The sequence below is a fragment of the Danio aesculapii genome, chromosome 19 (genome assembly GCF_903798145.1).
Source record: "Danio aesculapii chromosome 19, fDanAes4.1, whole genome shotgun sequence".
In the NCBI taxonomy this organism is placed as follows: Eukaryota; Metazoa; Chordata; class Actinopteri; order Cypriniformes; family Danionidae; genus Danio; species Danio aesculapii.
In genome coordinates, this window is record NC_079453.1 from 11,479,060 (window position 1) to 11,506,558 (window position 27,499).

The window sequence follows — 27,499 nt, forward strand, 5'->3', positions numbered from 1 at the left end:
TATCGGCTGCATTATCCTGATCGGAGCATCCCTAAACTGTACAGTAATTTTATTTTAGATAAGATTGCAAAGATTTCTTTTTCATTTGATAGGATTTCATTTGTGTATCTCGAAATGATTAGGAATGAATAAAGTTGTTTATTTTTGTTTTTCCTGTTTAGAATATAACTGAGCCTTTAATTGTCATTAATAAGGGATTTACAAAGCATAAACAGTCCGCACTAAATCAGGTCACAAAACAAAGTTGAGTTAATAAAACATTTATTAACATACAAAGTAACTATTACTATATGCCTGAATAATAAGATATATAAATGTTAATTTGAAGAGTTTATTAATCCTTTACCAACGCATTCTGAATGATCTTTAAAAACACCAACTTAAATAACTGGTTTGTAAATACTGCACTACTTAATTTAGTAATGAAAAAATCATTAACGAAAGTATAAAAACACAATTATTAAGCACATTATACATGTGCTTGTAAATCAAGAATACAGCATTTGTAGCTGTATTTATAAACTGCTGACTAACATCTATTAATGTAGAGTTAATGCTTAACTAATAATGAATTAACTACTTGCTAACTCTTAATAAACTATTCATATTGTGTACTAAAGCATTACCGATATATATTTAAACTGTTTTATTTTTTCTATTAAAATATTTAAAACCAAATATTTTTATGATTTGGGTAACTTTATTGATTTTACTTTATTGTGACGTTAGATGTTTTCTCATTAAAACATAAATTCTTTTTTTTAAATATCATAATCAAAACTTAACAACAAATAAATAAAGCTAAATTTAAAAATGATTAAAGCTAAATATCTCCCTTCAGCTTGTAATCTAAATATTCATGCCAACTGTGAAAATAAAAAAGCTATAATTAAGAACATTTAAAAAAAAAAAAAAAGCTTTAAATACTTTCTTCATTGACAAATTACAAAATGTACTACATAACAGTGGTGTTTACCTGCGTACAAATAAATAAATAAAATAATATCATCTAAAATAGTGTAACCAGCCCTCATATATTTAGACGGAATTTAATAGGCCACTTTTTATAGTGCTTTTTTTAGGACCATTACTGCTGTGTTCCAATAGAGGGCACTAGTGAAAGCACACAAGGTTGAAACTTGCCTTTCAGATGGTAACTATAACCCGTTTGCTGCATCACAGTCTCTATTAAGAAACGATCAGTGATCATTTGCGTATAATTGCAGCTGTTACTTTGTTTCTGGCGGGACATTAAATCGCTTAAGCCTTTTTCCACGTGTGGTCCGGGACAGAAGAGTTTGCCTGCATGTCGTAATAGGGTTCGGCACTGTCAGAATTTGCCGCAGTTGCTCTTTTCCTCTCCTTCTCCGCATTCTCTCCCTCCTCCACAGCAGCTGGAATGAGGAGAGGAGACTTTCTGTGGAGGAAATGAGCGACAACAGTGAGAGAATGGAAAACGTTCAGAAATACATTAGAAAAGGGGATGAGGTCAATAATAAATTACTATAGAATCATTTACTATAGAACATACAGTTGAAGTCAGAATTATTAGCCCCCCTGTATATTTTTCATCCAATTTCTGTTTAATGGACAGAAGATTTTTTTTTCAACACATTTCTAACTATATTAGTTTTAATAACTAGTTTCTAATGATTGACTTCTTTTATCTTTGCCGTGATGACAGTAAAAAATATTTGACTAGATATTTTTCAAGATGCTAGTATTCAGTTTAAAGTGGCATTTAAAGTCTTAACTAGGTTAATTAGGTTAAGTTAGGGTAATTAGGCAAGTTATTGTATAAAAAAAATATTGCTTTAGAGGGCTAATAATATTGACCTTAAAATAAAATAAAAAATGTAATTCATTCCAGCCAAAATAAAACAAATAAGACTTTCTCCAGAAGAAAAAATATTATAGCAAATACTGTGAGAAATTCCTTGCTCTGTTAACATCATTTGGGAAATATTTGAAAAAGAATAAAGGCTAATAATTTTGATTCAACTGGACATGTAACAAGGATGCTTTTAGCTAATTTATAGCATAAATAACAGCATCGCTAATAACCACTGATGGAATTACAACAACAAAACAAAAGCTTTACATTTAATTTCTTGTTTTTCTATAGATTAGAATGGGCCCTGTTTTATCATTTACTAAGGAACATTTTTTAACATGATTTATAGACACCAATTTATTCGTAATTATGTATAACATAAATTTTTATGTGTCAGCAATATATATTTTTAATTACATTCCAGAAAATAATTTATTCTTTTATATTTTTGAATAAATACAGGTCAGAATAAATATGCATATATATATATATATATATAGGCTGACACGATGGCAGCCATATGGTGGAGAGGAGACCAATCGTGATGATATAGGAATGGACAAAGGCCCCTACTCTTTTTCAAAGGACATTAACGGAGTCCATCAATATACTGGGGCATTAGGACTCACACAAACAACAGGTTGAGCGCCCCCTGCAGGTCTCACTAACACCACTTCCGGCAGCAACCTAGCTTTCTCCATGTAGTCTGCATCCAGGTACTGACCGGGCGCAGCCCTGCTTAGCTTTAGTGGGCTACTGTTTGAGAGTTGCAGAGAGCTAGCTGCCGGTGTGTGTAATATTATGGCTCATCTCAATTAAATATTTTTTCATTATTTTAATATTATATTATAACCAAAAGAGGTTAGGTCGACAGTGATTTAAAAATTACTAAATGTAATTATTATTTATATTGTGCTTTAATTTTTTAAAAAACTTATTTAAAAAGCATTAATTTACAGTTTAATAAAGTTAGATAAATTAGGAAACCGTTAAAATTAATAATTCTTTCACACCCTAAAAAATTTTTCAAATAAGAGTGTGTAATTCTAAAATCACAAGTCACAAGTGTTTTAAAAATCCTTCTGCAAAAATACATAGTAGTTATAAGCAGCATTATTTTTATTTTTTACTTTAGATTGAATTGTATTACTTTAAACAGAAGTGTAGAAAATTACAGTCATTAAAATATGTTAATTAAGAAACCATTATTAAAATAAATGTACAATATTCAGCTAAATGAATAAATACAAACTGCTAAAAATATATGCCAAAGTCAAACATAACATAACATCTGCAAAATGCACAAACTTCAAAAAGTTTCTTGTTGGAGGCTAGTTGACATTAGATTTAACATAAAAATTAGCTTGTCAAACTGAACCTCGAGCTTCAATAAAATAAAATTAAATGCAATAAAATTCAGCATCTTTTAATTCAGTAACTTTTACTAAATATTTTTGACTATATATTTGATTATATAATAGAACTTCTGACCCTATAACATGACTTTAATTATTAGTCTCCATTGAAAGTCATGTTTATGTCTGTGTGTGTGTGTGCGTGTGTGTGTGTGTGTATACCTGTCTCCACTTTGAGTGATTAATCGTCGACAGGTCTCCATTTGAACATCCAATCCTCTTTTCATGCTGCACATCTCCATATACTCATGCAAATGCCTGTTCATATCTGACTTAGCAGTGGCCAACTCCAACTAGGGGTAAAAAAATAAATAAATACAAAGATGTATAATTATAGAAAAATCCCCTGGCTTTCTTTAGAAGAGGCATCAATCAATGCAGCGTGGAATGTTTCTGTCAATGCATGCAATGTTATTGTCAGCAAATAACTCTTATTTTATTAATCTAATAATAAACTTCCTTTTTATATAGCGCCTTTAAAAGTAGCATCTCAAGGCACTTTACAAACATATAAAATGTGCAGCAGAAAAAGATACATACCAGGATGAATGCAAAGAAAATTTCAATGATAAAAAATAAATAAAAACACATAAAATAATAATAAAAGTAATAGATGTAAAAATAAAATTAAAGCTACTCTAAAAAAGTAAGTTTTAAGAGAATATTAAAAAATAATCAGGGATTCTGCATTGTAAATATATAAGTGTAAACAGATCACACAATTTTGTTGATCTTGCCTGATAAATATCATTATATTGATGAACTTTCTATGAAAATAAACACTATTTGTAACTGGCAGAGTCAAAGCATGAAAATCTTTACCTCGATTTGGTCAATGGTGTCTTGATATTCCTTCTCCCGGGACTTAAAGAGGGATTCAGTGTCTTTGATCACCTTCTCTATGGACTCCTCCTGCTGCATGAGAGTGTGAATTAACAAAAAAAAAAACAGATACACAGTTGAAGTCAGAATTATTAAACCCCCTGAATTTTTAGCCCCCCTGTTTATTTTTTCCCCCAATTTCTGTTTAACGGAAAGAAGATTTTTTCAACACATTTCTAAACATAATAGTTTTAATAACTCATTTCTAATAACTGATTTCCATTTATGGGTTGCGTATAGGAAGGCTCGGCTCTTTAAAGTTTATTTGCCACCCTTCAGAGAAATACTGAAAATACGGGAGAAATTCGGGAAAATATTTTTACGGGATGATAGCGGGATAGAACTGTAAAATATGGGAGAATCCCGGGAAAAACGGGAAGGTTGACAGGTATGAAATCGTGTTACTTGTAATGCGTTACCCCCAACACTGTCTGTTTATATCCAAACTGTTGTATAAGCCTGAAGTAGGGGTGGGCGAAGTTTCCTATTCTGCAAGTTGTCAGTACAGTCAAACTAACTTTAAATCCAAGGTCTTACAAGGTAATAAAATGAAAAAGAACGATAGACACTTAGGACAAAGTGGGCAAAGATCAACATCTTTGTCATATACTTTTAAATAGAATTAATAAAACAAACACATAATATACAAATGAAACAAACAGTTCAGGTCTCATTCAGGTACAGCAGATGTATTTATCAATTTTCTAAGATTTAAACAGCCCTTCGTCAATTATTCCTTACTTATTACACTTCTCTCTGGAATACTTCAATCTGATTGGCCAATAACGAAAATACGAGGTATGTTATTCCTTAATTATATACATAGAATGCTTTTTCTTTCTGCAAGCTTTAATTAAAGAGCTAGTCAATTATTACGATGTTTTGTGCCTAATTGTTTAGCTTTGTGGCAAGTAGGCATGTAATAAGTGGGATAATGTACATCCAGCCGAGAAATAAGTAAGGAATAATTGACTATTTAAATATTAGAGAAAATAAATAAATATCAATCTGCTTATATTATGGTTACCACACCTGAAGGCACTGTTTAGATGTTGTATTTCAAGACGAAATAACTGCAGTGGATAGTGAAACAACTAAAATCATTCAGAGTAGTGATATGGAACTGTAATGCAGTCAAAACCTGTCTGGAACTACTTGAGCTATGTGTTTATCTAAAAGTATAACCACACACCTTTGAATGTTCATCAGCCAATCAGAATCAAGCATTTAACCGCCCTGTAAACTTCAATTTCATACTGGATGCTGAAATGTTTTTTGCTGTTTTAGGTATAACTTGAATAATTACAAGATGGAGAAGCACGTACCTCTCCTTGGTTCTCAACACTGAAGGTGTATCCAGGAAAATCTTCCCAGAGTAAGAGAGTTTCCTCGGTTTCTTCCCATGCAAGACTGTCACAGTCATCCTCAAACTCAGACTCGCGTCTGTGGAATGACAACAAACACTCATTCTCTCAAACGATGAGCTTCAATACAACCACACAAACCAGAAAGCGTCAACTTATGTATAATAGAGAGTTTCTATTAATTAGAAGCGTTTTTTTATTTAGTTGTCTTGCATATCGTATCCCTAATTAGGAAGTAATTTTATTTGTTTGAGTAAAACTGATTAACACAGGGTCATGGAATTTCTGGAGTATTAAGGAATGCAAAAGGTCTATTCCAGACATTGAAAGTCTGGAATTTCATATATTTTTTGTCCAAAGTCATAGAGTATCAGGGAATTTGTTTATTTTAAATTTTACATGCCATTTATCTAAATGTATTTTTGTATTACTTGAAAAATGGAAGTGTTGTTTCATGGTTTTTGCCCTTTTTATAGGGTTAGGCTATTTTTCACTGCTATTTTATTCCTTTATTCTTATTCCTGGTTGTTTTTGTCTGCTCCTGGATTTTGTGGGAAAATTATCTGATGACTGGGGCCTAACATAACTGATTTTGTGTTTACATTGTGGCAATATTTGTGGCATTTTTTGTGTTGTTTTGCTGTGAAATATATACACAATTTTGAATTTTAAATACACAATTTTTAGGAGAAAACCGAGATACAGAGAGAAAGTGTTTAACCACATCATATCTGATAGACTGAAATGATCAACAAAAAAACTGTTAAAATCTTTGGAACAATGACATTAGAAAAATCATGTTAACATGTCTCATTTTAGTCATCAATTCAAAGAACAAGTTGCAATAATGTCAAATGAAGCCCCTAATTGGGTCACACACCTAAGGACAAGCACAATGTCTATGACAACCCAAGGTATCACACACCAAATGACCACACAAATGCTATTAGATATAAACTATGCAGATGCTTTTGCTTGATTTTGCATTATGTTGCAATCAGTGATGTCAAAATAATTCAATTCTGGACTGCTTAACACAAAGGCTGCCTGTTTTTCATTATAGAGAATGGAAATTGAGATTTTTAGTCAATGAAACTCAAGGAATTTGACATTTTGCTTAGACTGGGAACCATGTTAACAGCACTAGTATCTAGACACTTACAACTGGTTGAGCATCCTTTGCATCTCTTCATTGATCTGATTGGTGGAGGAGCAACACAGCTCCACCTCCTTATTCCCGCTCTCCTCACTTTCAGAGATGCTGATTGGCTCATCACTGTCGTTCCCTCTTATGGTCTGCGGGGCTGGTTTTCGAGGACGACGAGTCAGGGTTGACGGAGGTGTGGCTACTTGCTAGAAAACAGTGGCATAAAATATAAGTAAAATTATATATGTTTTTTATTTTGTAAAAGTGTATTATGTAACCTGAAAAATAAGACTGTAAATGTTAAGTAATGTATACTTCAATATAGCCAGGGCGCAATAATCAGAAGTAACAATATTGATATTTAGGACGCTGCAAAAAAATACAAACTAAAATAAATGCTTTTGAACAAAGGATAATACAAAATGAAATTATTGATGCTGAAATGAAACATTGATAAGAGTAAGAAGAAATGTTTATTGAAAAGCAAATTGTGATGCTAATAACAGTCTAAAACTCTACTGTTATTTTACAATTCTGGACATTAAATGTAATTACTAGTTATTAATTCTTTTATTTTTCTGTTTTCATTTTTATTTAACAGTTTCAAAAATGCGAATTTTTTCCCCCAAAAGAGTTATATTTAGTCTGTGTTCATTTCATTCTTTATTTTTGCTTCATTTTTTAACTTTCAATTAAACTAAATTAAAATTAGAAACATTGAACTAGCTGAAAACAATCTTTTGTTTTATTTCAAAAAGAAAATGAATTTTTGTTATCTAATAATGCTACTCTGTCCTCAGAAAAAAGTTATAGTAAATTCTAATAATAATACTTTTATGAATGTGTGTTTGGTTAGAATATTTAAAGTTTGTTATATACAGTTGAAGTCGGAATTATTAGCCTGCCTTTGATTTTTTTTTCTTTTCTAAATATTTCCCAAATGATGTTTAACAGAGCAAGGAAATTTTCACAGTATATATATATATATTTTTTTTTATTTTTAACAAATGATGTTTAACTAAACAGAGCAAAGAAATGTTCACAGTATTCATTCATTCATTTTCTTGTCGGCTTAGTCCCTTTATTAATCTGGGGTCGCCACAGTGGAATGACCCGCCATCTTATCCAGCCTGTTTTTACGCAGCGGATGCCCTTCCAGCCGCAACCAATCTCTGGAAAACATCTATACACACTCATTCACACTCATACACTACAAACAATTTAGCCTACCCAATTCACCTATAGCGCATGTTTTTAGACTGTGGGAGCACCCGGAGGAAACCCATGCGAACGCAGGGAGAACATGCAAACTTCACACAGAAATGCCAACTGACCCAGCCGAGGCTCGAACCAGCGACCTTCTTGCTGTGAGGCGACAGCACTTCGGCTAGAATTTTTTTTTTAAAACCATTGTAAGGTCAATATTTTTAGCCTCTTTAAGCTAAATATTTTTTTCGATAGTCTACAGATCAAACCATCGTTATACAATAACTTGCCTAATTACCCTAACCTGCCTAGTTAACCTAATGAACCTAGTTAAGCCTTTAAATGTCACTTTAAGCTGTATAGAAGTGTCTTGCAAAATATCTAGTCAAATATTATTTACTGTCATCATGGCAGAGATAAAATAAATCAGTTATTAGAAATGAGTTATTAAAACTATTGTGTTTAGAAATTTGTTAAAAAAAATAAACAGGGGGCTAATCATTCAGGGGGGCTAATAATTCTGACTTCAACTGTATACAGCCTTAGTGTGGTCATTCAGTATGAGACTTTTAATTTAAATAGTAGTGTACATGGTACCTTACAACCATTTGAATAAGGCAGGAAGGCAAGAATATTAAATAAACATGCAGAAACAATCTATATTTTGTTACTAAAACTGTAAGCCGATGAAAAAACAAACCTGGAAGATCTGAATCATATCTTCGCAGTTTCTCTGTTGGGCGACATCACAGAGACGAGCTGTGATGTCAATCCTGCGACAGATGTCCATGTCCACTTTCATGGCCTTCTCCTGGATCTTACTGTCCAAATCCGAGTGATTCTACAGCATGAAAGCCAAGAATGAGATTTAGTGAAATGGAGCAAATGAGTAAAACAACAACAAAATATTGTCTAAATGATTTACAGAGGTATTTTTTAAGGTCAAGTCACAGGAATATTGTAATGAACTCACATTGCTCATGAGACCTTTGAACAAAACCAGATCTGCTTTAAGCTGCTTAACCCTCAGAGCCAGTTCATCCTGACACACCTCGCTCTCCTGCAGGTCCTAAGAGATACACACACACACACACACACACACACACAAAACAAGTGTCAGCAGACGCAGTCGGTGTGGGAAGGGGGGAAAGGTCGAAAAGCAATTTAAATCAGAGTTGGATTCATTTAAGTATTAAATTGATTTGGTTTTACCTCTTCAAGCTCTGCTACTTTTTCCTCTAGATCCACCCGCATCGTGTATTCCTCTTCCCATCTACAAGAATGGAAAAGATGAGTAAATTAGCCATCTATAACATTAGGGAAAATCAAACTGAATGGCATTATTCATTATTAAACATCTCATTTATCTTAGTAAATGTATTAAATATAAATTTGATATAAATAAATGATAAAACTTATCACTTAAAATTATATATATATATAAAAGTATATGTTTTTTTTCCATTTATTAATACCACATCATTGCAGGTCTCTAGTGTCCAAACCACCTGTCACTTTTATATCACTTAATAAAACAGAAACCTTCATTATTATGTTATTTAAATTGTATTTTTATTATTATTTGTTAATAATATTTATTTATTTATTTATTTGGATTCCCTCATATCAGTGTGACAGACAGACAAACAGTAAATAAATGTACTTAATTAAACACATTATTTATAAATGAGTAAACAATAAAAAATAAAATAAACAAATAAACACATTATTTATAGATGAGTAATTAATAAATAAATTAATTAATGTAATTAAACACATTAATTATAAATGAGTAAATAATAAAAAAAACATAAATAAACACACTATTTATAAATTAGTAAACTATAAATAAATAAATAAATAAACACATTATTTATAAATGAGTAAATAAATAAATACATTTATGTAATTAAATTATTATAAATGAGTAAAAGATAAATAAATAAACACATTATTTATAAATGAGTAAATAAATAAATACATTTATGTAATTAAATTATTATAAATGAGTAAAAGATAAATAAATAAACACATTATTTATAAATGAGTAAACAATAAAAAATAAAATAAACAAATAAACACATTATTTATAGATGAGTAATTAATAAATAAATAAATTAATGGAATTAAACACATTAATTATGAATGAGTAAATAATAAAAAATAAAAACATAAATAAACACATTATTTAAAGATGAGTAAATAATAAATAAATCCATTTATGTATTTAAACACATTATTTATAAATTAGTAAACTATAAATAAATAAACACATTATTTATAAATGAGTAAATAATGAAAAATAAAAACATAAATAAACACATTTTTTAGAGATGAGTAAATAATAAATAAATACATTTATGTATTTAAACACATTATTTATAAATGAGTAAACTATAAATAAATAAATAAATAAATAAACACATTATTTATAAATGAGTAAATAATAAAAAATAAAAACATAAATAAACACATTATTTATAGATGAGTAAATAATAAAAAATAAAAACATAAATAAACACATTGATTATAGATGAGTAAATAATAAAAAATAAAAACATAAATAAACACATTGATTATAGATGAGTAAATAATAAAAAATAAAAACATAAATAAACACATTGATTATAGATGAGTAAATAATAAATAAATACATTCATGTATTTAAACACATTATTTATAGATGAGTAAATAATAAAAAATAAATAAATAAATAAACACATTATTTATAAATGAGTAAATAATAAAAAATAAAAACATAAATAAACACATTATTTATAAATGAGTAAATAATAAAATAAAAACATAAATAAACACATTGATTATAGATGAGTAAATAATAAATAAATACATTCATGTATTTAAACACATTATTTATAAATGAGTAAACTATAAATAAATAAATAAATAAATTTATGTAATTAAATTATTATAAATGAGTAAAAGATAAATAAATAAACACATTATTTAGACAAGTAAATGAATTAACTAAATTATGTAATTAAAAATTATTATAAATGAGTAAACAATAAACAAATAAATGAACATTTAATATTAATTAATAAATAAACAAATAAATACATCTGTGTTATTAAACACTTTTTTAAAATTAGTAAACAATAACTAAATAAATTTATGTAATTAAACACATTATTTATACATGAGTAACAAATAAAAAATAAATAAACACAATGTTTATAGACAAGTAAATAAATAAATACATTTATGCAATTAAACACTATTTATAAATGAGTATACAATAACTAAATAAATAAACACATTAATTATAAATGAGTAAACAAATGAATAAATACAGTTATGTAATTAAACACTATTTATAAATGAGTTAACAATAACTAAATAAATAAACACATTAATTATAAATGAGTAAACAAATGAATAAATACAGTTATGTAATTAAACACTATTTATAAATGAGTTAACAATAACTAAATAAATAAACACATTAATTATAAATGAGTAAATAAATAAACAAACAAATAAATAAAGTTTTGTAATTAAAAACATCATTTATAAATGGGTAAACAATAAATAAATCAACACAATAATTATCAATCAGTAAATAAAGAAATAAATAAGTACAGTTATGTAGTTAAACACATTATTTATAATTGAGTAAACAATAAATAAAATAAACATATTAATTTTCAATGAGTAAATAAATTAATAAATAAAGTGATATAAAATAAACACATTATTTAAAAATGGGCGAACAATAAATAATTAAACACATTATTATTAAATAAATAAATAAATGCAGTTATGTAATTAAACACATTATTTATAAATGAGTAAACAATAAATAAATAAACATTATTTTTAGATGAGTAAATACCTAAATACATTTATGTAATAAAACACACTAATTTTATTTGAGTAAACAATAAATAAATAGATAACATTATTTAGATAAATAATGATAAATAAAATAAAATAATAAATAAATAAATGTATGTCATTAAACACATTATAAATAAATAAATAAATAAATAAATAAATAAATAAATAAATAATTTATAGATGAGTAAATAATAAATCAATAAACAAACATTTTATTGAATCAAATTATGAATAAATAAGTAAATACAAATAAGTGAAACAGAAACAAGACCAAATGAACTAATAAGTAAACAATGCAATAAAAATAAAAGGTATATAATTAAATGCCATATTTAATATGACGTCCATTTTCAAAAATTCAGGAACAAACACATACATAAAAACAGACTGTAGCGCACTCTACATAGTCCTATGTAAGCTATTCAATCTGCAATCATAAAATTAGATGTATTTAATTTAAAAACGAGATTTTGTATAAAAAAAGACACTCCTGTCCTGTAATACTTTACAAAAGAAAACATGAAATTCTATACTTCTGCATTAAAATGCAAAGCGTGAGTGAATCACAGCTATAAGCAGCATGTCTCCTGTAACATGACCCTACAGTTTGGGCTGATAGTACTCTACTCATGTAGTCTCTCTTTTTTTTCCTGTGCAGAAACCATTACATTACGTCACCTGACTGTACACACACACACACACACACACACACACATTTTCCTGAGACACATAAACACTCTTTCAGTTTCAGTCCATTACTGCAGTATCACTGCAGGTGACTTATGCTGGAGCAACATTCAGACAACATCCACGCAACCTTCATCACAAACAGCTGAATCAGCACCACTGCATCACACACACACACAAGTTTACACAATGAGAAAATATGACCGAAAAGCCAACAACCAATGAGAAGTAAATGTGACTGCTGACATAAGAAGTGGCTATTCTGGCTGATCTGCAGTGGCTTTGGCAGATGGTGAACTGGAGGAGAGAGAGAAAGACTGTTGAATTATTCTCTATTGGCAGTAGCTGTGCTCAGTTCAGTGCTGCATTGCAGATGCTGAGGCGCAGAGGGGAGGAGGCTGGAGATGGAGAGACTCACTTCACTTCAGGACAGGGGGAAACAGGGGTTATGCTGGGTATTAACTCGACTACTCTCAGCTGTTTGACTTATTATGTTCCGAAACTATGCTGAAATATTCATCTAATAATAATAATAATAATAATAATAATAATAATTGGCAGTTCATTCCGTTGTGGCAACCCTTGATTAATAAAGGGGCTACGGCGAAAAGAAAATGAATAAATGAATGAATGAATAATAACAATAATAATGGGGTGTCACGGTGGCACAGTAGGTAGCACGATTGCCTCACAGCAAGAAGGTGGCTGGTTCGAGTAAATGAATGAATAATAATAATTGGCGGTTCATTCTGCTGTGGCGACCCCTGATTAATAAATGGACTAGGCCGAAAAGTAAATGAATGAATGAATGAATGAATAATAATAATAATAATAATAATAATAATAATAATAATAATAATAATAATAATAATAATAATAATTGGCAGTTCATTCCGTTGTGGCGACCCCTGATTAATAAAGGGACTACGCTGAAAAGAAAATGAATGAATGAATGAATGTATAATAACAATAATAATGGGGTGTCACGGTGGCACAGTAGGTAGCACGATTGCCTCACAGCAAGAAGGTGGCTGGTTCAAGTAAATGAATGAATGAATGAATGAATAATAATTGGCGGTCCATTCTGCTGTGGCGACCCCTGATTAATAAATGGACTAAGCCGAAAAGTAAATGAATGAATGAATAAATAATAGTAATAATAATAATAATAATAATTGGCGGTTCATTCTGCTGTGGTGACCCCTGATTAATAAATGGACTAAGCCAAAAAGAAAATGAATGAATGAATAAATAATAATATTAATGGGGCATCACAGTGGCGCAGTGGGTAGCACGATCGCCTCACAGAAAGAAGGTCGCTGGTTCGAGCCCCGACTGGTTCAGTTGGCGTTTCTGTGTGGTGTTTGCAAGTTCTCCCGTGTTCACGTGGGTTTCCTCCGTGTGTGGACATGTGGTACAGGTCAATTGAATAAGTTAAATTGGCCGTAGTGTATGTGAGTGTGTGCAAGAGTGTGTGTGGGTGTTTCCCAGTATTGGGTTGTGACTGGAAGGTGCTGGTAAAACATGTGCTGGAAAAGTTGGCGGTTCATTCCACTGTGGCGACCCCGGATTAATAAAGGGACTAAGCCGAAAAAAAAAATGAATGAACTTAATTGTTTTATGTTCAATCCAATTAAATTTGTAAAAACGATTAAGCTAATTTAATGGATTTGTGTTGGGACAACATGAAGGAATTTTGTGGAACCCAGCATTTTTTACAGTATACGCTCCAAAAAATATGTTGCTGCTTATTCCAACTACTTACTCAACTAACTACTAACTACTCTTCGGGGGGGAAGACACTTTTGTGCCAAGTGTTCGCCGTGACCCATGGCGCATGCCTTGCGTGTAGCCGCGCATTTATAGTTCTGCAATGTTTGAGGTGTGCGTTAGCCACTGCGAGAGCTATTCAACTGCGCAAAGTCTGCGCCAGAGCATACACATGCGCTTAAGGCAGAAGTATAAATCAGCCTTTAGCATCCTTTTTAACTGCACTACATAGTTTTGTGTTGATCGATTTGTCTAGGGTAAACCTGAAAGAATTAAGTTAACTCATAAGTTTTTACAAATTTAAGTCGATTGAACATAAAACCAAGTTGGCCCCCAAAAAAACTAAGAATTTTGTTGTTTCAGCTTGTCTTAAATAATTAGTTTGAGCAAACAACAAATGTCCTTTTTTGCTTAAGTAAATAAATAAATAAATCATTTACTCACTGTAAGTATGGGGGAAAGTTGTCGGCCCAATTTAATCATACAGTATTTAAAATAAAATCAATTAGGAAGGAAATAAGGAAACTATTGTCTAGTTTTAACTATTTAATGCCATTAAAAAGGATATTAAGCCTACACTCAAAAAAAAAACTAAACATTTTTTTTGCTTGTTTAAACTACTTATTTAAAATAAGCTGAATCAACACAATTCTTGAGATTTCATTGGACCAACTTAATTTTTTATGTTCAATCCATATAAATTTGTTAAAAGTGTTAAGTTAACTTAATCGATTTGTGTTGGGACAACATGAATGATTTGTGTGGATCCCTGCATTTTTTACACTGTACACTGAAAAAAGAAATGCTGGGTTCCACACAATCCCTTTAAGTCGTCTCAATGCAAATCGATTAAGTTAACTTAATGGTTTTTACAATTTTAGGTCGACAGGTTAAGCTGTCCCACCAAAATAGTGTTGTGTCAACTAATTTTTAGTAAGTAGTTTAAACGTCGTTATGAGTGTACATTGTAAAAAACGCTAAGTTCCACATAATTCATTCATGTTGTCCCAACACAAAATGATTAAGTTAATGTAACAAATTTAAATTTATTGAACATAAAAAAATTTAGTTTTGTACAGCTTGTTGAGGAAAACTATTTTGTATTATATCTATTAGATTTTTTAAAATGTCAAATGAGCTTACCGAAGGATAAAATTATGTTTAGAAATAATATGCTCCCAAAAAGGTACAAAAAGCTCATGATTTTTTATTATTATTTTGCACTGTATACTGTACAAAATCCTGGTTGCCTTAAATGTTTAAGCTGAATCAAATTAAATTTATGAGTCTGTTAAACTTGTATTATGTTAAACTGACTTAAAACAGCTTGAGTAACTTAAAAATTAAGTTAGAACGTGATTAACTTAGTTGAATAATTTACAATGAACTAAAAACATACGTTGTCATGACTAAAGGATCATATAATTTATAATAGTGTAAAAAAAAGCTGGGTTCCACACAATCGATTTGTATGGGACATCAGGAAGGAATTAAGTTAGCTTATTCGTTTTTACAAATTCAAGTAGATTGAACATAAAACAATAAAGTTGTCCCCAATTAATACTTAAGAATTGTGTTGTTTCAGGTTATTTTATATAAGCAGTTTGAACAAAAAGCAAACATAATTTTTGAGTGTGCCCATGAAATGCAGTATCACTGCAATAATATATACAGTCAAGCCCGAAATTATATATACCCCAGGCAAATTCTGACTTAAAGTTTTTCTTCAAATGTAAATAAAAGCTGAGAAATATTTTTTTTTTCCATAATGATGCCTTTTGTACATCATCTCATTATCTTTTGGGACAAGACTGTGTCATTATTTCTGGTCAAAATAAACTTGCTGGTTGAATAAAAGCGACTTTTAGGTCAGAATTTGCCAGGGGTATGAATAATTTCAGGCTTGACTGTATATCCTTTATATCTTATTTATATTAACTGTCATTATTCAATTATATTCAATTCAATTCAAGTTTATTTGTATAGTTCTTTTTACAATAATTATTGTTTTAAAGCAGTTTTACAAAATGTGCACATTATTGCATTATGATCAAATTAGGTTAAAGCAATATTTTAAAACCAATATGGAACTTAACAGGCAGCCAGTGTACGGAGAACAAAATTGGGGTGATATGGTCATATTTTCTTGACCTGGTTAAACTCTGGCAGCTGCATTTTGCACTAACTGAAGTTTATTAACAGGGGATACTGGGCAGGCAGCAAACAAAGCATTACAGTAATCCAGCCTAGAAGTCATAAAAGCATAAAATAGCTTACAACAGTGACTTTGTTTATGAATGAAAGGTTACTTCATAATGCCTCAAATCAATGTAACAGACTTTTCTGGCTAAAGAACAAATGTGAACTAATACCTAATCAGTGCAAGCATATAAAGAAATTCCAACAAGATGTGTAAGATATTTGCATTTATTTTCAAACATTTTAGAACATTTTAATGCGGGTGTCGGAGGGCAGTGGCTTTAGTTATCTCAAGATATCTTAAGATTATGTATATTACTGAAAAGTTATTGAATATTGAAATAATTGTTTGATATATTAAGAATATTCAGTTATTAACCTGTATGTGCACTTTAGTCTATGGTGATTTGATTATGATTCTGCTAAATAAAACTAATGTCAAAATGAATAAAGTTTGGTATTATAGAAATTAGTTTGTTTTAAAACCTAAAAAGTGGGTAAGCATTGATATTACTATTACATTATGTTGTACTTCATAAACTGATTTTGAACTTTATTTATTTTAATGACAAATAGATACTGTGAATATTTAAAAAGTAATCAATTAAAAAGTTTAAATGTTAATCCTTTAAAATCAATTATAAATCTAAATTCAAATATAATTCAATTCTTTAATACAAGAATTATTGCAGGAATTAATATTAATTGTTATAATGTTAAGCAGAAGTATTAGTAGTAATAAGCCCCGTTACAATATGTTAGATAACAATTGGCTCAGAATTATATTTGGTGGTTCATTCCGCTGTGGCGACCCTTGATAAATCAAGGACAAATCAAGCAAAATGAATGCATAAATGAATGCATGAATTATATTTCTGACAGCATATTAATGACTGCAAAGTACTGTAAATGAAAATAAAAGATTACAATAGGAAAAGGTTATCCCACTTTACAGAAACGTTCAAATTCAACCCTCCCAAAAATGACAAATTAGGAAAATTATTTTAAATTAATTATAAAGGAGAAATCAATTATAAATGTATTCTTTTCCAGAATTATTGCTGCATAGAATAGCTATGATAAACAGTATTTATGCAACAACAACACATATAATAATAATAATAATAATAATAATAATAATAATAATAATAATAATAATAATAATTTATTATTTTTTAAATTGTTGGGATTTTCTTAATTTTTTTATTAAATGAAAAAAAAGACAAATTGAATTAGCCACATATAAGGAAAAAAACATATTTACATGAAAACGCAGCTACAGAGCTTTCGTCCAAAATGACTTAGAAATAAAGCAAAAATAATAATAGCAAAAAAGCTAAATTTGTATAAATTGTTGGTATTTTCTTAACTTTTAGATCAAATAAAAAACTGACAAATGAAAGAACTGACCACACATCAGAAAAAACAAAGCTGACTTGAATACGCACCTACAGAGCGCGCAAAAAACTGCGTAAACTTTTGCGTAAAGGGCGCAAACTGAAGTTTTACACATACATTTATAGGAACACATCACTGCACAGTAACTAACCTCCGTTTGTACTCGTCTCTCTCCCTCTTCACCTTGGCGAGTACATTATACAGGGCCCGAATCTCCGGTGTGATGGTGTCGATTTGGACACCCACTCCGTCTGGAGGCACCCATGAGGAGGACACGCCAGGACCCGAGACCCGCGGCTCACGCCCGGTGCCGTACCTCTGATTGTACGACCACGCGGACCCGGGGTGAAATCTGGGAGGAGGGTTGCTGGTGCAACCGATACCAGTACTGACATACTTCCCGTTAATATTACTAAAGGGCTTTGGAGTAGGATCAATCGGGCTGAGGGGGAATTTTGGGGTGAGATTGGAATTGGAGTCTGTCAGTTTGGATGGGTTTAGAAAGTTTTCGACTGCTGTCCTGTTAGTGGGCTCGAGAGGGATGATGGGAGTCGGAGACAGCAGGCCTCCAGACAGATACGCGGTGTCGTTCGCGTTCTGGATGGGAATCAAATCTGGCCTGATGGGAATCAATCCAACGAAGCCCGTCTGGACCCCCACATCTCGCGTCAAAGGCTTTTTATTTTCCGCGCACTCCGCGTTTTCATCCAAAGCCTGCTGCAGTTGCTTTTCCAACACTTTATTCCGGCGTTCCAGTTCGTGGACTTTGGCTAAAAAGCAGCGAAAGCGCAGGTTTAGAGTTTTGAGGACGCTAATGTTGGATCCCAAGTCGTTCCGCAGGGCCGTGGCGGCAGGAGGAGGTGGAGACACCCGGTGCAGATAGTTACCCAGGTGCAGATACGGAGATCCCGGAGGCGGTAAAGCGCCCATGTCCAGCCCATCCTGCCCGATGCCACCCGTGTGCTCGCTCAGGTAGAGGCCCGCTGGGTCTGTCCAGTGGCCCGAAGACGCGGAGTCCGCGAAGCCCGTCAGCTGGTTCTGCTGAAACGAGTATACATTCTCCCCCAATACTGGATTCATTCTGGAGTAGGAAAATCTGAAATGCTCAAAGTCCGGCATGAACACTGATTTAACTGCGTGCCTTCAATGCCGACCTCTGAAGTTAATAAACAGAACACTTGTGGGACCGAATCAACGACTGACGCCTTCGATTATCACTATGACAGTCTATAATATAGGACAAGGACAAGTTACGCGCATCTGCATGCCATTTGTTAATACAGTACCTTAACAGACGCTGTTTATTTTCTTAGAGAGGATTAAATGCGTCTTCGTAGCGGAACAGCCAAGCTCCAGAGCAGAAATAAACACGAAAGGGGCAACTGCGGCTCCTTCTTACCGGGATTGTTTAGTATAAAGCCCCTCACTCGCGCGCATCGCACTGGCTGGGACACTTTCATAAACGTCGATGACTTAACAGTTTGATCGATGTTGTTATAAAGACATTTAACGCCAACGGCTGTTACCTGGTGTTTAATCGTGCAATATTTTAGCTCACTATGTTTGCGTATGCGTTTGCTTTCCTGGGATTTACGGTAGTAAAGGTGCGTGCATCTTTACGCCACTGACTGTGATTGGCAAAGGCAGAGTGATCCAAATCCCGTGCAGCGTCTCTACACTGTAACTGTATTATTTTCCAGACCTTCTGTTAGTTTTGTACAACAACAGGATAGAAAATAATGACTACATTAAAAGTAGAATATTAAAGGAACTCTTTTGTGAAAGTAGTATTTTGTTAGCTATAAAAATTAGGCCTACATGACGGCAAAAAAACACTGTGCATCTAATGGTTTCTGCAGGTTTTATGGCGATAAAATTAAAGACTTTTTCAAGACATTTTTAATAACAAGTGAATGAAATGTAAAATTATTTCAAAGGGTCGCAATACTGTTTCATACGACATTAAAGCAAATAAAATGTTGTATAAGCAACACTTCAAAGTTTTAAAAAGACAACTTCATTACTTTTAATTCCTTGCATAAAAAAAGATAATTTACTGTTTGAATAACACTTCTCCCAAAGACTAGAATATGGAAATGACTTTACTTTCTAATCAGACTGTAATGTAACATTCTTCAGCATTCCTCTTTCTGTTTCAGTTTATAGTGAAACTGATCAATCTGATTATGATTAACGCAAGACTAAATATACTGCGTGTGGGCTCAGGAAAATCAACTTTAAAAAAGGTAAACTAATTTCAAATCTTATTTACAAATACTGTGCTTAATAATTATCGTTGTTATTATTTTTATTTCTCAGAATGCAAGACTTAATTTCTTTATTTTTTACTTCAAGTAAATGTATTTTGATTTAAGAATACATGTATCAGAAAACAAATAATCCTAGGAAGCAGCAATGCTATAAATTAAAAAATGTAAAACATTTATTTTTAAAACCTTAATTTATATGAAGGCATCTTAACTTTTTAACACCTTTTAAACTCATTTTCATACTTGCAGAAACCCCCCAAAAAGTATACGACATTGAGTAATGTCTCCTTTAATTTCATCACACACCAAAAACAATTTGCACAACATATTTGGCATTTATACATTTGGCAATATTCAGTTGTTTCAACTATTAAATAAATGTGATAAATGTGGAATAGCTACCTTTTCATATGCTTTATTTTTAAGTATCTTAAGCAGACATACTTGCTTCCTTTATCAGTTTGTGAAAAGATGTATATATTGAGTTGGTTTTATAACGTCTTTCAATTGTCAAAAGCTGGATGGAAAGACAAACATGACTCAGAAAAGCAAAACAGAGAACTTCATTGTGTGTCTCAAGATCACCCACATTAACATAAGCATCTTGATCATGACATCACAATAATAAGTAAACAGCTTTATTTCTAAAAACACAGACTGATAAAATGTATAAAAAAGTACATTTTTATTACACTATGTAGGCTTTAAAATGATCTTTTATCCATCTAGTCTCTAATTGTGTAAATACTTTGTTAAACGTTTGTCCATAGGTTATCATTAAAACAAAACAAACAAACAAAAAAAAACCTTAAAATTTGCCTAGTGGTGTCAGGAAAATAATTTAACAAAATATTTTGCGAGTGAAAGTCAAAAGGTTGACGAATGAATGTTAGCCTTGAAGGGATAGTTCACTAAACTAAAAATGTTAAAATTTACTCACTTTTTACTCACCCTCAAGTGGTGCTGAATCTTTAGTTTCTTTTTTCTGTTGAACACAAAATAAGGTATTTTGAAACATTTTAGAAACTTCTAACCATTCACTTCCATAGTAAGAAAAACAAACACAATTGAAGTCGATGGTTACATTGGCTTTCCAACATATTTCCAAATACCTTCTTTTGTGTTCAACAGAAAAGGAAGCTCAAACAGGTTTGAGACAAGTAAAGGGTAAGGGGCCAATCACATCGAACACGCTTTTCAGTTCTGAAAATGAGAGTCGCACCGCTCTGCGCTTTTTATGTTGCTAGGCAACCACTGTATCAACAGTCTTGGGGCTCTATTTTAATGATCTAGGCGCAAAGTCCAAAGCGCAGGGCGCAAAAGCATTAAGGGCGTGTCAGAATCCACTTTTGCTATTTTAAGGACGGAAAAATCCGCTTTGCACTGTGGCGCATGGTCTAACAGGGTTGTGCTTATTCTCTTAATGAGTTATAGGTGTGTTTTGAGAATAAACCAATCAGAGTCTCATCTTCCATTCCCTTTAAGAGTCAGTTGCATTACACCATAGCACATTTGCGGTTTACATGGCAGACTTTGTAAGTGGAAAAACTGAGCGCTTCACTAGCGAGAAAACAGTTAAACAGACCATCTGCAGCGTGAGAATGAGAGAATGAGCCCTCTCATTCTTTACTTTCACTTTAACTCTCTTTCGTGGATAAGGAAACATGTTGTATGCACAGACATCCATTGGCCTACTTAATTAATGTTGTTTTGGGCAAATTTAAGCTTGTTTTTAATAAAACAAATATAAATATGCAAATAATAAATAATACTACTAATAATGATAACATTATACAAAAGCATATTGTCATGAATAAACTGAAAAAAGCCCCCTGAGATGAAAGCATAAAAAATCAGTGTTTTTTTATATTTATGTAGAAAATAATCATTTTTGTAATATTTTATTCCTTTAATTCTTTTTTATTTGTAAAGATATTTGCAGATTGTTGTACATCCTGTGTGTATTAAGCAATGAGTAAGCGAGGAGCGCAACTAACGCGCTCTGCGCTGGACTTTATACCTCCTCTCAGCTGGTCAATTGTGCAGTCTATTTTAGTACCTCAAAATAGCAACGCACCAGCAATGCGCCTTAACAAACCCCCTTATTGCTTATTTTAGACTAGAACGCCTATGGGCGCACATATGAGCGCAAATGCATTTGCTATTTAAACTGCGTGGTGCAAAATGTCAAAATGACACTTGCGTCGAGCTGAAACTAGTAAATAACATTGTGCTGCATTGCGCCGGGTGTATGATAGGGTTCTTGGCTTTTTTCAACTGTCTATTCTAACGTCAAAAATGCGAGACGCAGTAGGTGGTTAAAACATGAGCCACCAGGGTCGCATAAACAGCACGCAAAACAATCACTGCAAATATAAAAATAAAAAGGTGCCTCTTACTGCAAAAAAATAAAAAATAAAAATAAAACAATGTGACTGGGACCTAACTAAAGGACCACAGATTTCTGCTGAGGGGTAGGATGCCCAAAAGGGTTGAATGGAGGTTACTGCAGGTAAAAAACAAACAAATAATTATTATCAACTTCCCTGTACTTGACTAATATGCAAATAATTGTGAACATTTTGGGCATTAAAAGTGTTTTAAAATGTTATGTTTACACATGCTAAATAGCCATTATTTAATTATGCAGTAATTTACATACATAAATAGCACAAATATTTGAACATTGGATGAGGTCAGGTTAAAAATCATTTTTTGTGTGTTTATCTTTATCTCACTCCATAATTCAGAAAATCCTCCAAACTACCAGAAAATAAATACTTTTCACATTCTTTTTTAGAATCCTATTTTATTTGATTGTAGTATTGTATTGTAATCAAATGTAGTATATATTCAGGCAAACTGTTTTTTTTTTATTTTATTTTATTAATTGTTAACATTCATTCATTTTCTTTTCGGCTTAGTCTCTTTATTAATCTGGGGTCGCCACAGCAGAATGAACCGCCAACTTATCCAGCACGTTTTTACAAAGCGGATGCCCTTCCAGCCGTAAATCATCACTGGGAAGCATCCATCCACACTCATTCACACACATACACCATGGACAATTTAGTCTACCCCATTCACCTATACCACATGTCTTTGGAAACCGGAGCACCCAGACGAAACCCACGTGAACGCGGGGAGAACATGCAAACTCCACACAGAAATGCCAACTGACCCAGCCAAGGCTCAAACCAGCGACCTGTTTAGCTGTGAGCCGACAGCACTACTTACTGTGCCACCGCGTCACCCTAATTGTTAACATATTGAGGCAAATTGAATATGAGCATATCCCTTAAAACCCTTCAGAATACAGATATGAATCAAGTTTGAGCTGTATATAGGTACTGCTTAAACAATGTACTTTTTAGATCTTTTCTTTACATTAGATTGAAAAAAACATTTGAAAATTCAAAATCATGTGCATCAAATAAAAATATATATTTTTTATTTTTGCACGCAGAGTCTCACCTGAAAAGAGCAATGTTGTGATAAATTATGCCAAAAATCACGTGCTCTTTTAACTAAATAAAAAGATGAAGTTATTGTCTTGCCACTGAGATGTATGATGGAAAATAAGTGGTTCAGATCTAGTGACTGTGACTCAACATCACGGCTAGTTCTCCACATAATAACCTGCTGAGGAAAGTCATCTGAGATCGCAAGAGGAAAGATGAAGTGATGATTACAGGCTTTTTGCAGGTCTACTGGCAGCTCTATGACACTGAATACTGAGACGTGCAATAGCAAGAAATCACAGAGTGCGCATATGAATTATATTTAAGCAAACGACAAGAAGTGAAATCACTATACTGGAGATAGAAGTGCACTTGCTAAATGTGATTTCAAGATAATAACGTCTGTTCACCAGACTAATTTTTTTTTGTTGTACTTACTACAAAGATGAATAAAATATAAAATACTTCACTGTAAAACATTCTGCCAAGACATAAATCATTTTACTTATGATTTTATTTAATTATAAAACTCAATTTAAGATTAATAGATAATTGATTGAAAATTAATACAGAAAACTCTTGTATTAATACAATACACTGTACCCAAGTTTTCCAGATTTTACAGGTAGGTATCGCTGCCCGGAGACCTCCAAGTGGGAGGTATTACACTGCAAGAAGGTTGAGTGACCTCCAAATGGGAGGGATTCATACCACATGTGGGCTGGGTTTAGGTGGTGTAGGTGGAGTAGACATTAATAAAATACATCAGGTTACTGTGAGGTTGGGTTTAAGTTTGGGGTAGGTGTAGACGTTAGTAAAACACAACAGGTTACTGTGAGATTGGGGTAGGTGAAGACAATCATAAAGCACAATGGACTCTGTGTCATGTACAAGACATTACATAAATAAAAACTCCAGTTTTATACAGCCCACTTGGACCGGCACAGCTCAGTCACACCCACTTAGAGCTGGCTCCAACCTTTAGTTTATACCTTTCTCCATTTTTAAAGTGTATTTGAATATTTATTCTTTAAATGTGTTAGTTGTCATGTCAATGTTATTAATTCTGAGTCAAAATTGTTTCTGCACCAAATTCCAGAGAATGTGAAAATAATCAAATGGCTTCCATGCATGCAAAAGCTTAAAGATGTCCTAAAATTGTTTTGAAAGCAGTCTTTTATGTTAAGAAATACAGTAAAAACAGCAATAATATCAATTGTTACTACAAATAAAAAACAGTTTTGATATATTTTGAAATTTATTCAAACTAAATCTTAACTGTTTATCTTTTAACTTAATGGATATCTTACAAAAATATTTAATCGCCAATACTATTCAAGGTCACAATTTTTGATGTGCAACATTGTTGTTGCCCTAATTTCCCCTTTATGTTTTATGTGTTCTAAGACTCTTATTTTGAAGTTGATCAGTGTTTAGTTACAGTACATAGACCATCTACCATTGAGGCAAATTTATACTTCTGCGTCACTTGCAGGCGTAGGGTCCGGCGCAGCCTTCGTGCAGTCGCATAACCTTCGCCGTGGCTGATGCTGATGCTTACCTCTCGAAAAATGTAACTACTCATAATGCCGACACATAGCGCAAGTTCTGTTATTGGTCAGCTTGGTAGCTATGATGAGTGTGGGCAGTGCTGATAGCTGCAAGCCCGATGGTCCTGAGAGTCGAGTCCCATGAAGGAGCTCCAGACTTTTGTTTTGTATTTACCTTATGATTAAAGTTGTTGCACATCTGTATTGGTTTGAGCTACTTGTACATTAAGGTATAGAATTCAGAAAAAAACAACTGCGAAGAAACTCGACACAGAGAAACATAAAAGCCTACAGCCAGCTTGTGTTTCAGAAGTGTTATTGCAGAGCAACACAAACAGCGCGCAGAAGTATAAATGCACAACTACACGCAAGGCATGCGCTGTGGGTCATGCCGATCACTCGACACAGAAGTAGAAGCCTGCCTTCAGGCTTTCAAGCAGTACAGTGTTAGAATAGAGAAAGCTGCAGATTTATCTCAGTTTGATGAAGGACAAACTGTGAAGGCTCAGCACATCTGAACATTCATCTCAGAAACAACACACATTCTGGGTTGTTTCTAAGCCTCTGTACTGAGTTTATTTTAGAAGTGCTGGACAGATCCAAATGATAAACCATTGTCCACAGCACACTGATGCCAAAGGGGAGCAGAGACTGTTGAACATTGTTCACAGTGACTGCAGGACCACAGTCCAACAAATCACCAGCAGATACAACAGTGGTGACCAGGGCAATGTGTCTGTCACGGATTGGCCAGGCTCTTCCACCAGCATCACGCAACGATCACCGTCACCTGAGTATTAACCACGCACAGCTGCACCCAATCACTTCCATTCACTATATAAGCACACACCTCACTTCAGTCAGTGTCCGGTCTCGTTCCCACGAAGCGGACTCATAGCGAGTACCTCCTGGTAGTCACTATCACATTGATCTAATCTCTTGAACTTACCTGCTCTCTGTTTTGTTCCAGTCTGTCCAGTGTTCCCGGTGTCCTGTCTGTATTGAGTGTGTCTTCAGTCTGTCTTCCCCGCAAGCCCTCTGGTGTGTGCATTCGGTCTCCCTCAGTGTCTGTCATCCATCCTGCTCCGAAGAAGGAATATCTGCTCAACCATACTACAATCACATCCCCTTTGTTATCCTTGTCTGCTCCTCTGCTGTAATAAACATCTTTCATTATATACTCACCTAACTTGTCCGTCTGCTTCCCTAACAGAAGACCGGACCCTCACCAATACAGCATGAGCACTCCCGATCCCATTCAGGAGTTGGTGGACTCCCTGAAGAGAGTTTTAATGCCAGCTACTCACTTCCCGAAGCACCACCAGCACCGAGCACTTCTTCACCGTCCACCCACTCATCCAGTCCCATGGCTCGACCAGCGCCCTACTCTGGCGGGGCGGAGGAGTGCAATGGCTTTCTATTACAATGTTCTCTGATATTCACAATGCACCAGATTTATATCCCACAGATCGGTCCAAAATTGCATTCATCATCTCCCTTCTCTCTGGGTCGGCTCTCCGGTGGGCTGAGACATCTGGCAGCAAGATGGGCCGGTAACCAATTCCATTCATAACTTTACCACATATTTCAAGGAGGTCTTTGGTCGCGCAGATGGAGAAGTAGCAGCCGGAGAACAATTGTATCATCTGAAGCAGGGAGCCATGTCCACCCAGGACTATGCGCTCCGGTTTCGTACTCTGGCTGCTGCTAGTGGATGGAATGAGCGATTCTCTCCTAACCACTTACCGGCTCGGATTGGAGCCCAACCTGAGGTTACAGCTGGCAGCCCTCGACGATACCATGGGGTTGGAAAATTCATCCAACACTCACTTCGATGTTCTGATCGTCTGAAGGTCTACCAGCATGATCTCCCATCAAACTCACAAGCACTCCTTCGTCCGCCAGAGCCAGTCGTTCCTCCAGAACCAGAACCTATGATCGTCGAATCTGGTAGACTTACGATTACTGAGCGACAGAGGAGGCTGACCCGGGGTCTGTGTATGTACTGTGGTGCCGAAGGACATGTCAGGCTGGACTGTCCCATTCGTCCAGTACGTTCATTGGTGAGTGTGTTCAGTTCTCCCGTTGAAAAAATGCACCCTCTCACCACCAATGTTCAGTTAACTGCCATTCTGTCTCTATTTCAGTCACGGCCCTCATCGACTCCGGGTCAGCCGGAAATTTCATCTCGCACGCCCTCTGGTCGCCGCCTCCAGCTCCACACCGAAGCCTCGACGCACGTCTACCAGATTCAACCTATAACACCGATATCCATTCCCAGACACGTATCCATCGTAAATGTGAACCCGTCACCCTCAGAGTAGGATTACTTCATAAGGAAGAAATTCAATTTCTGGTTCTGGAGGGGAGCATCAATGGACATCATCCTAGGGCGCCCGTGGCTGGTGAAGCACGATCCCATCCTCTCTTGGGGCACCGGAGAAATCAAAAATGG

The 27,499-nt window shown here is 33.4% G+C and overlaps 1 protein-coding gene across 1 annotated transcript; it reads right to left on the reverse strand.

Moving 5' to 3' along the window:
- Positions 1–936: 936 nt before the first annotated feature.
- iffo1a (intermediate filament family orphan 1a) lies at positions 937–19,109 on the reverse strand. The gene is made up of 9 exons (XM_056479944.1): positions 17,915–19,109; positions 9,061–9,121; positions 8,822–8,917; positions 8,549–8,689; positions 6,658–6,848; positions 5,457–5,574; positions 4,072–4,164; positions 3,412–3,542; positions 937–1,417 (listed from the first exon to the last, which is right to left on the reverse strand). Exons 1-9 carry the CDS (start codon positions 18,880–18,882, stop codon positions 1,261–1,263), a joined length of 1,956 nt encoding a protein of 651 aa, XP_056335919.1. The 5' UTR covers positions 18,883–19,109; the 3' UTR covers positions 937–1,260.
- Positions 19,110–27,499: the final 8,390 nt, after the last annotated feature.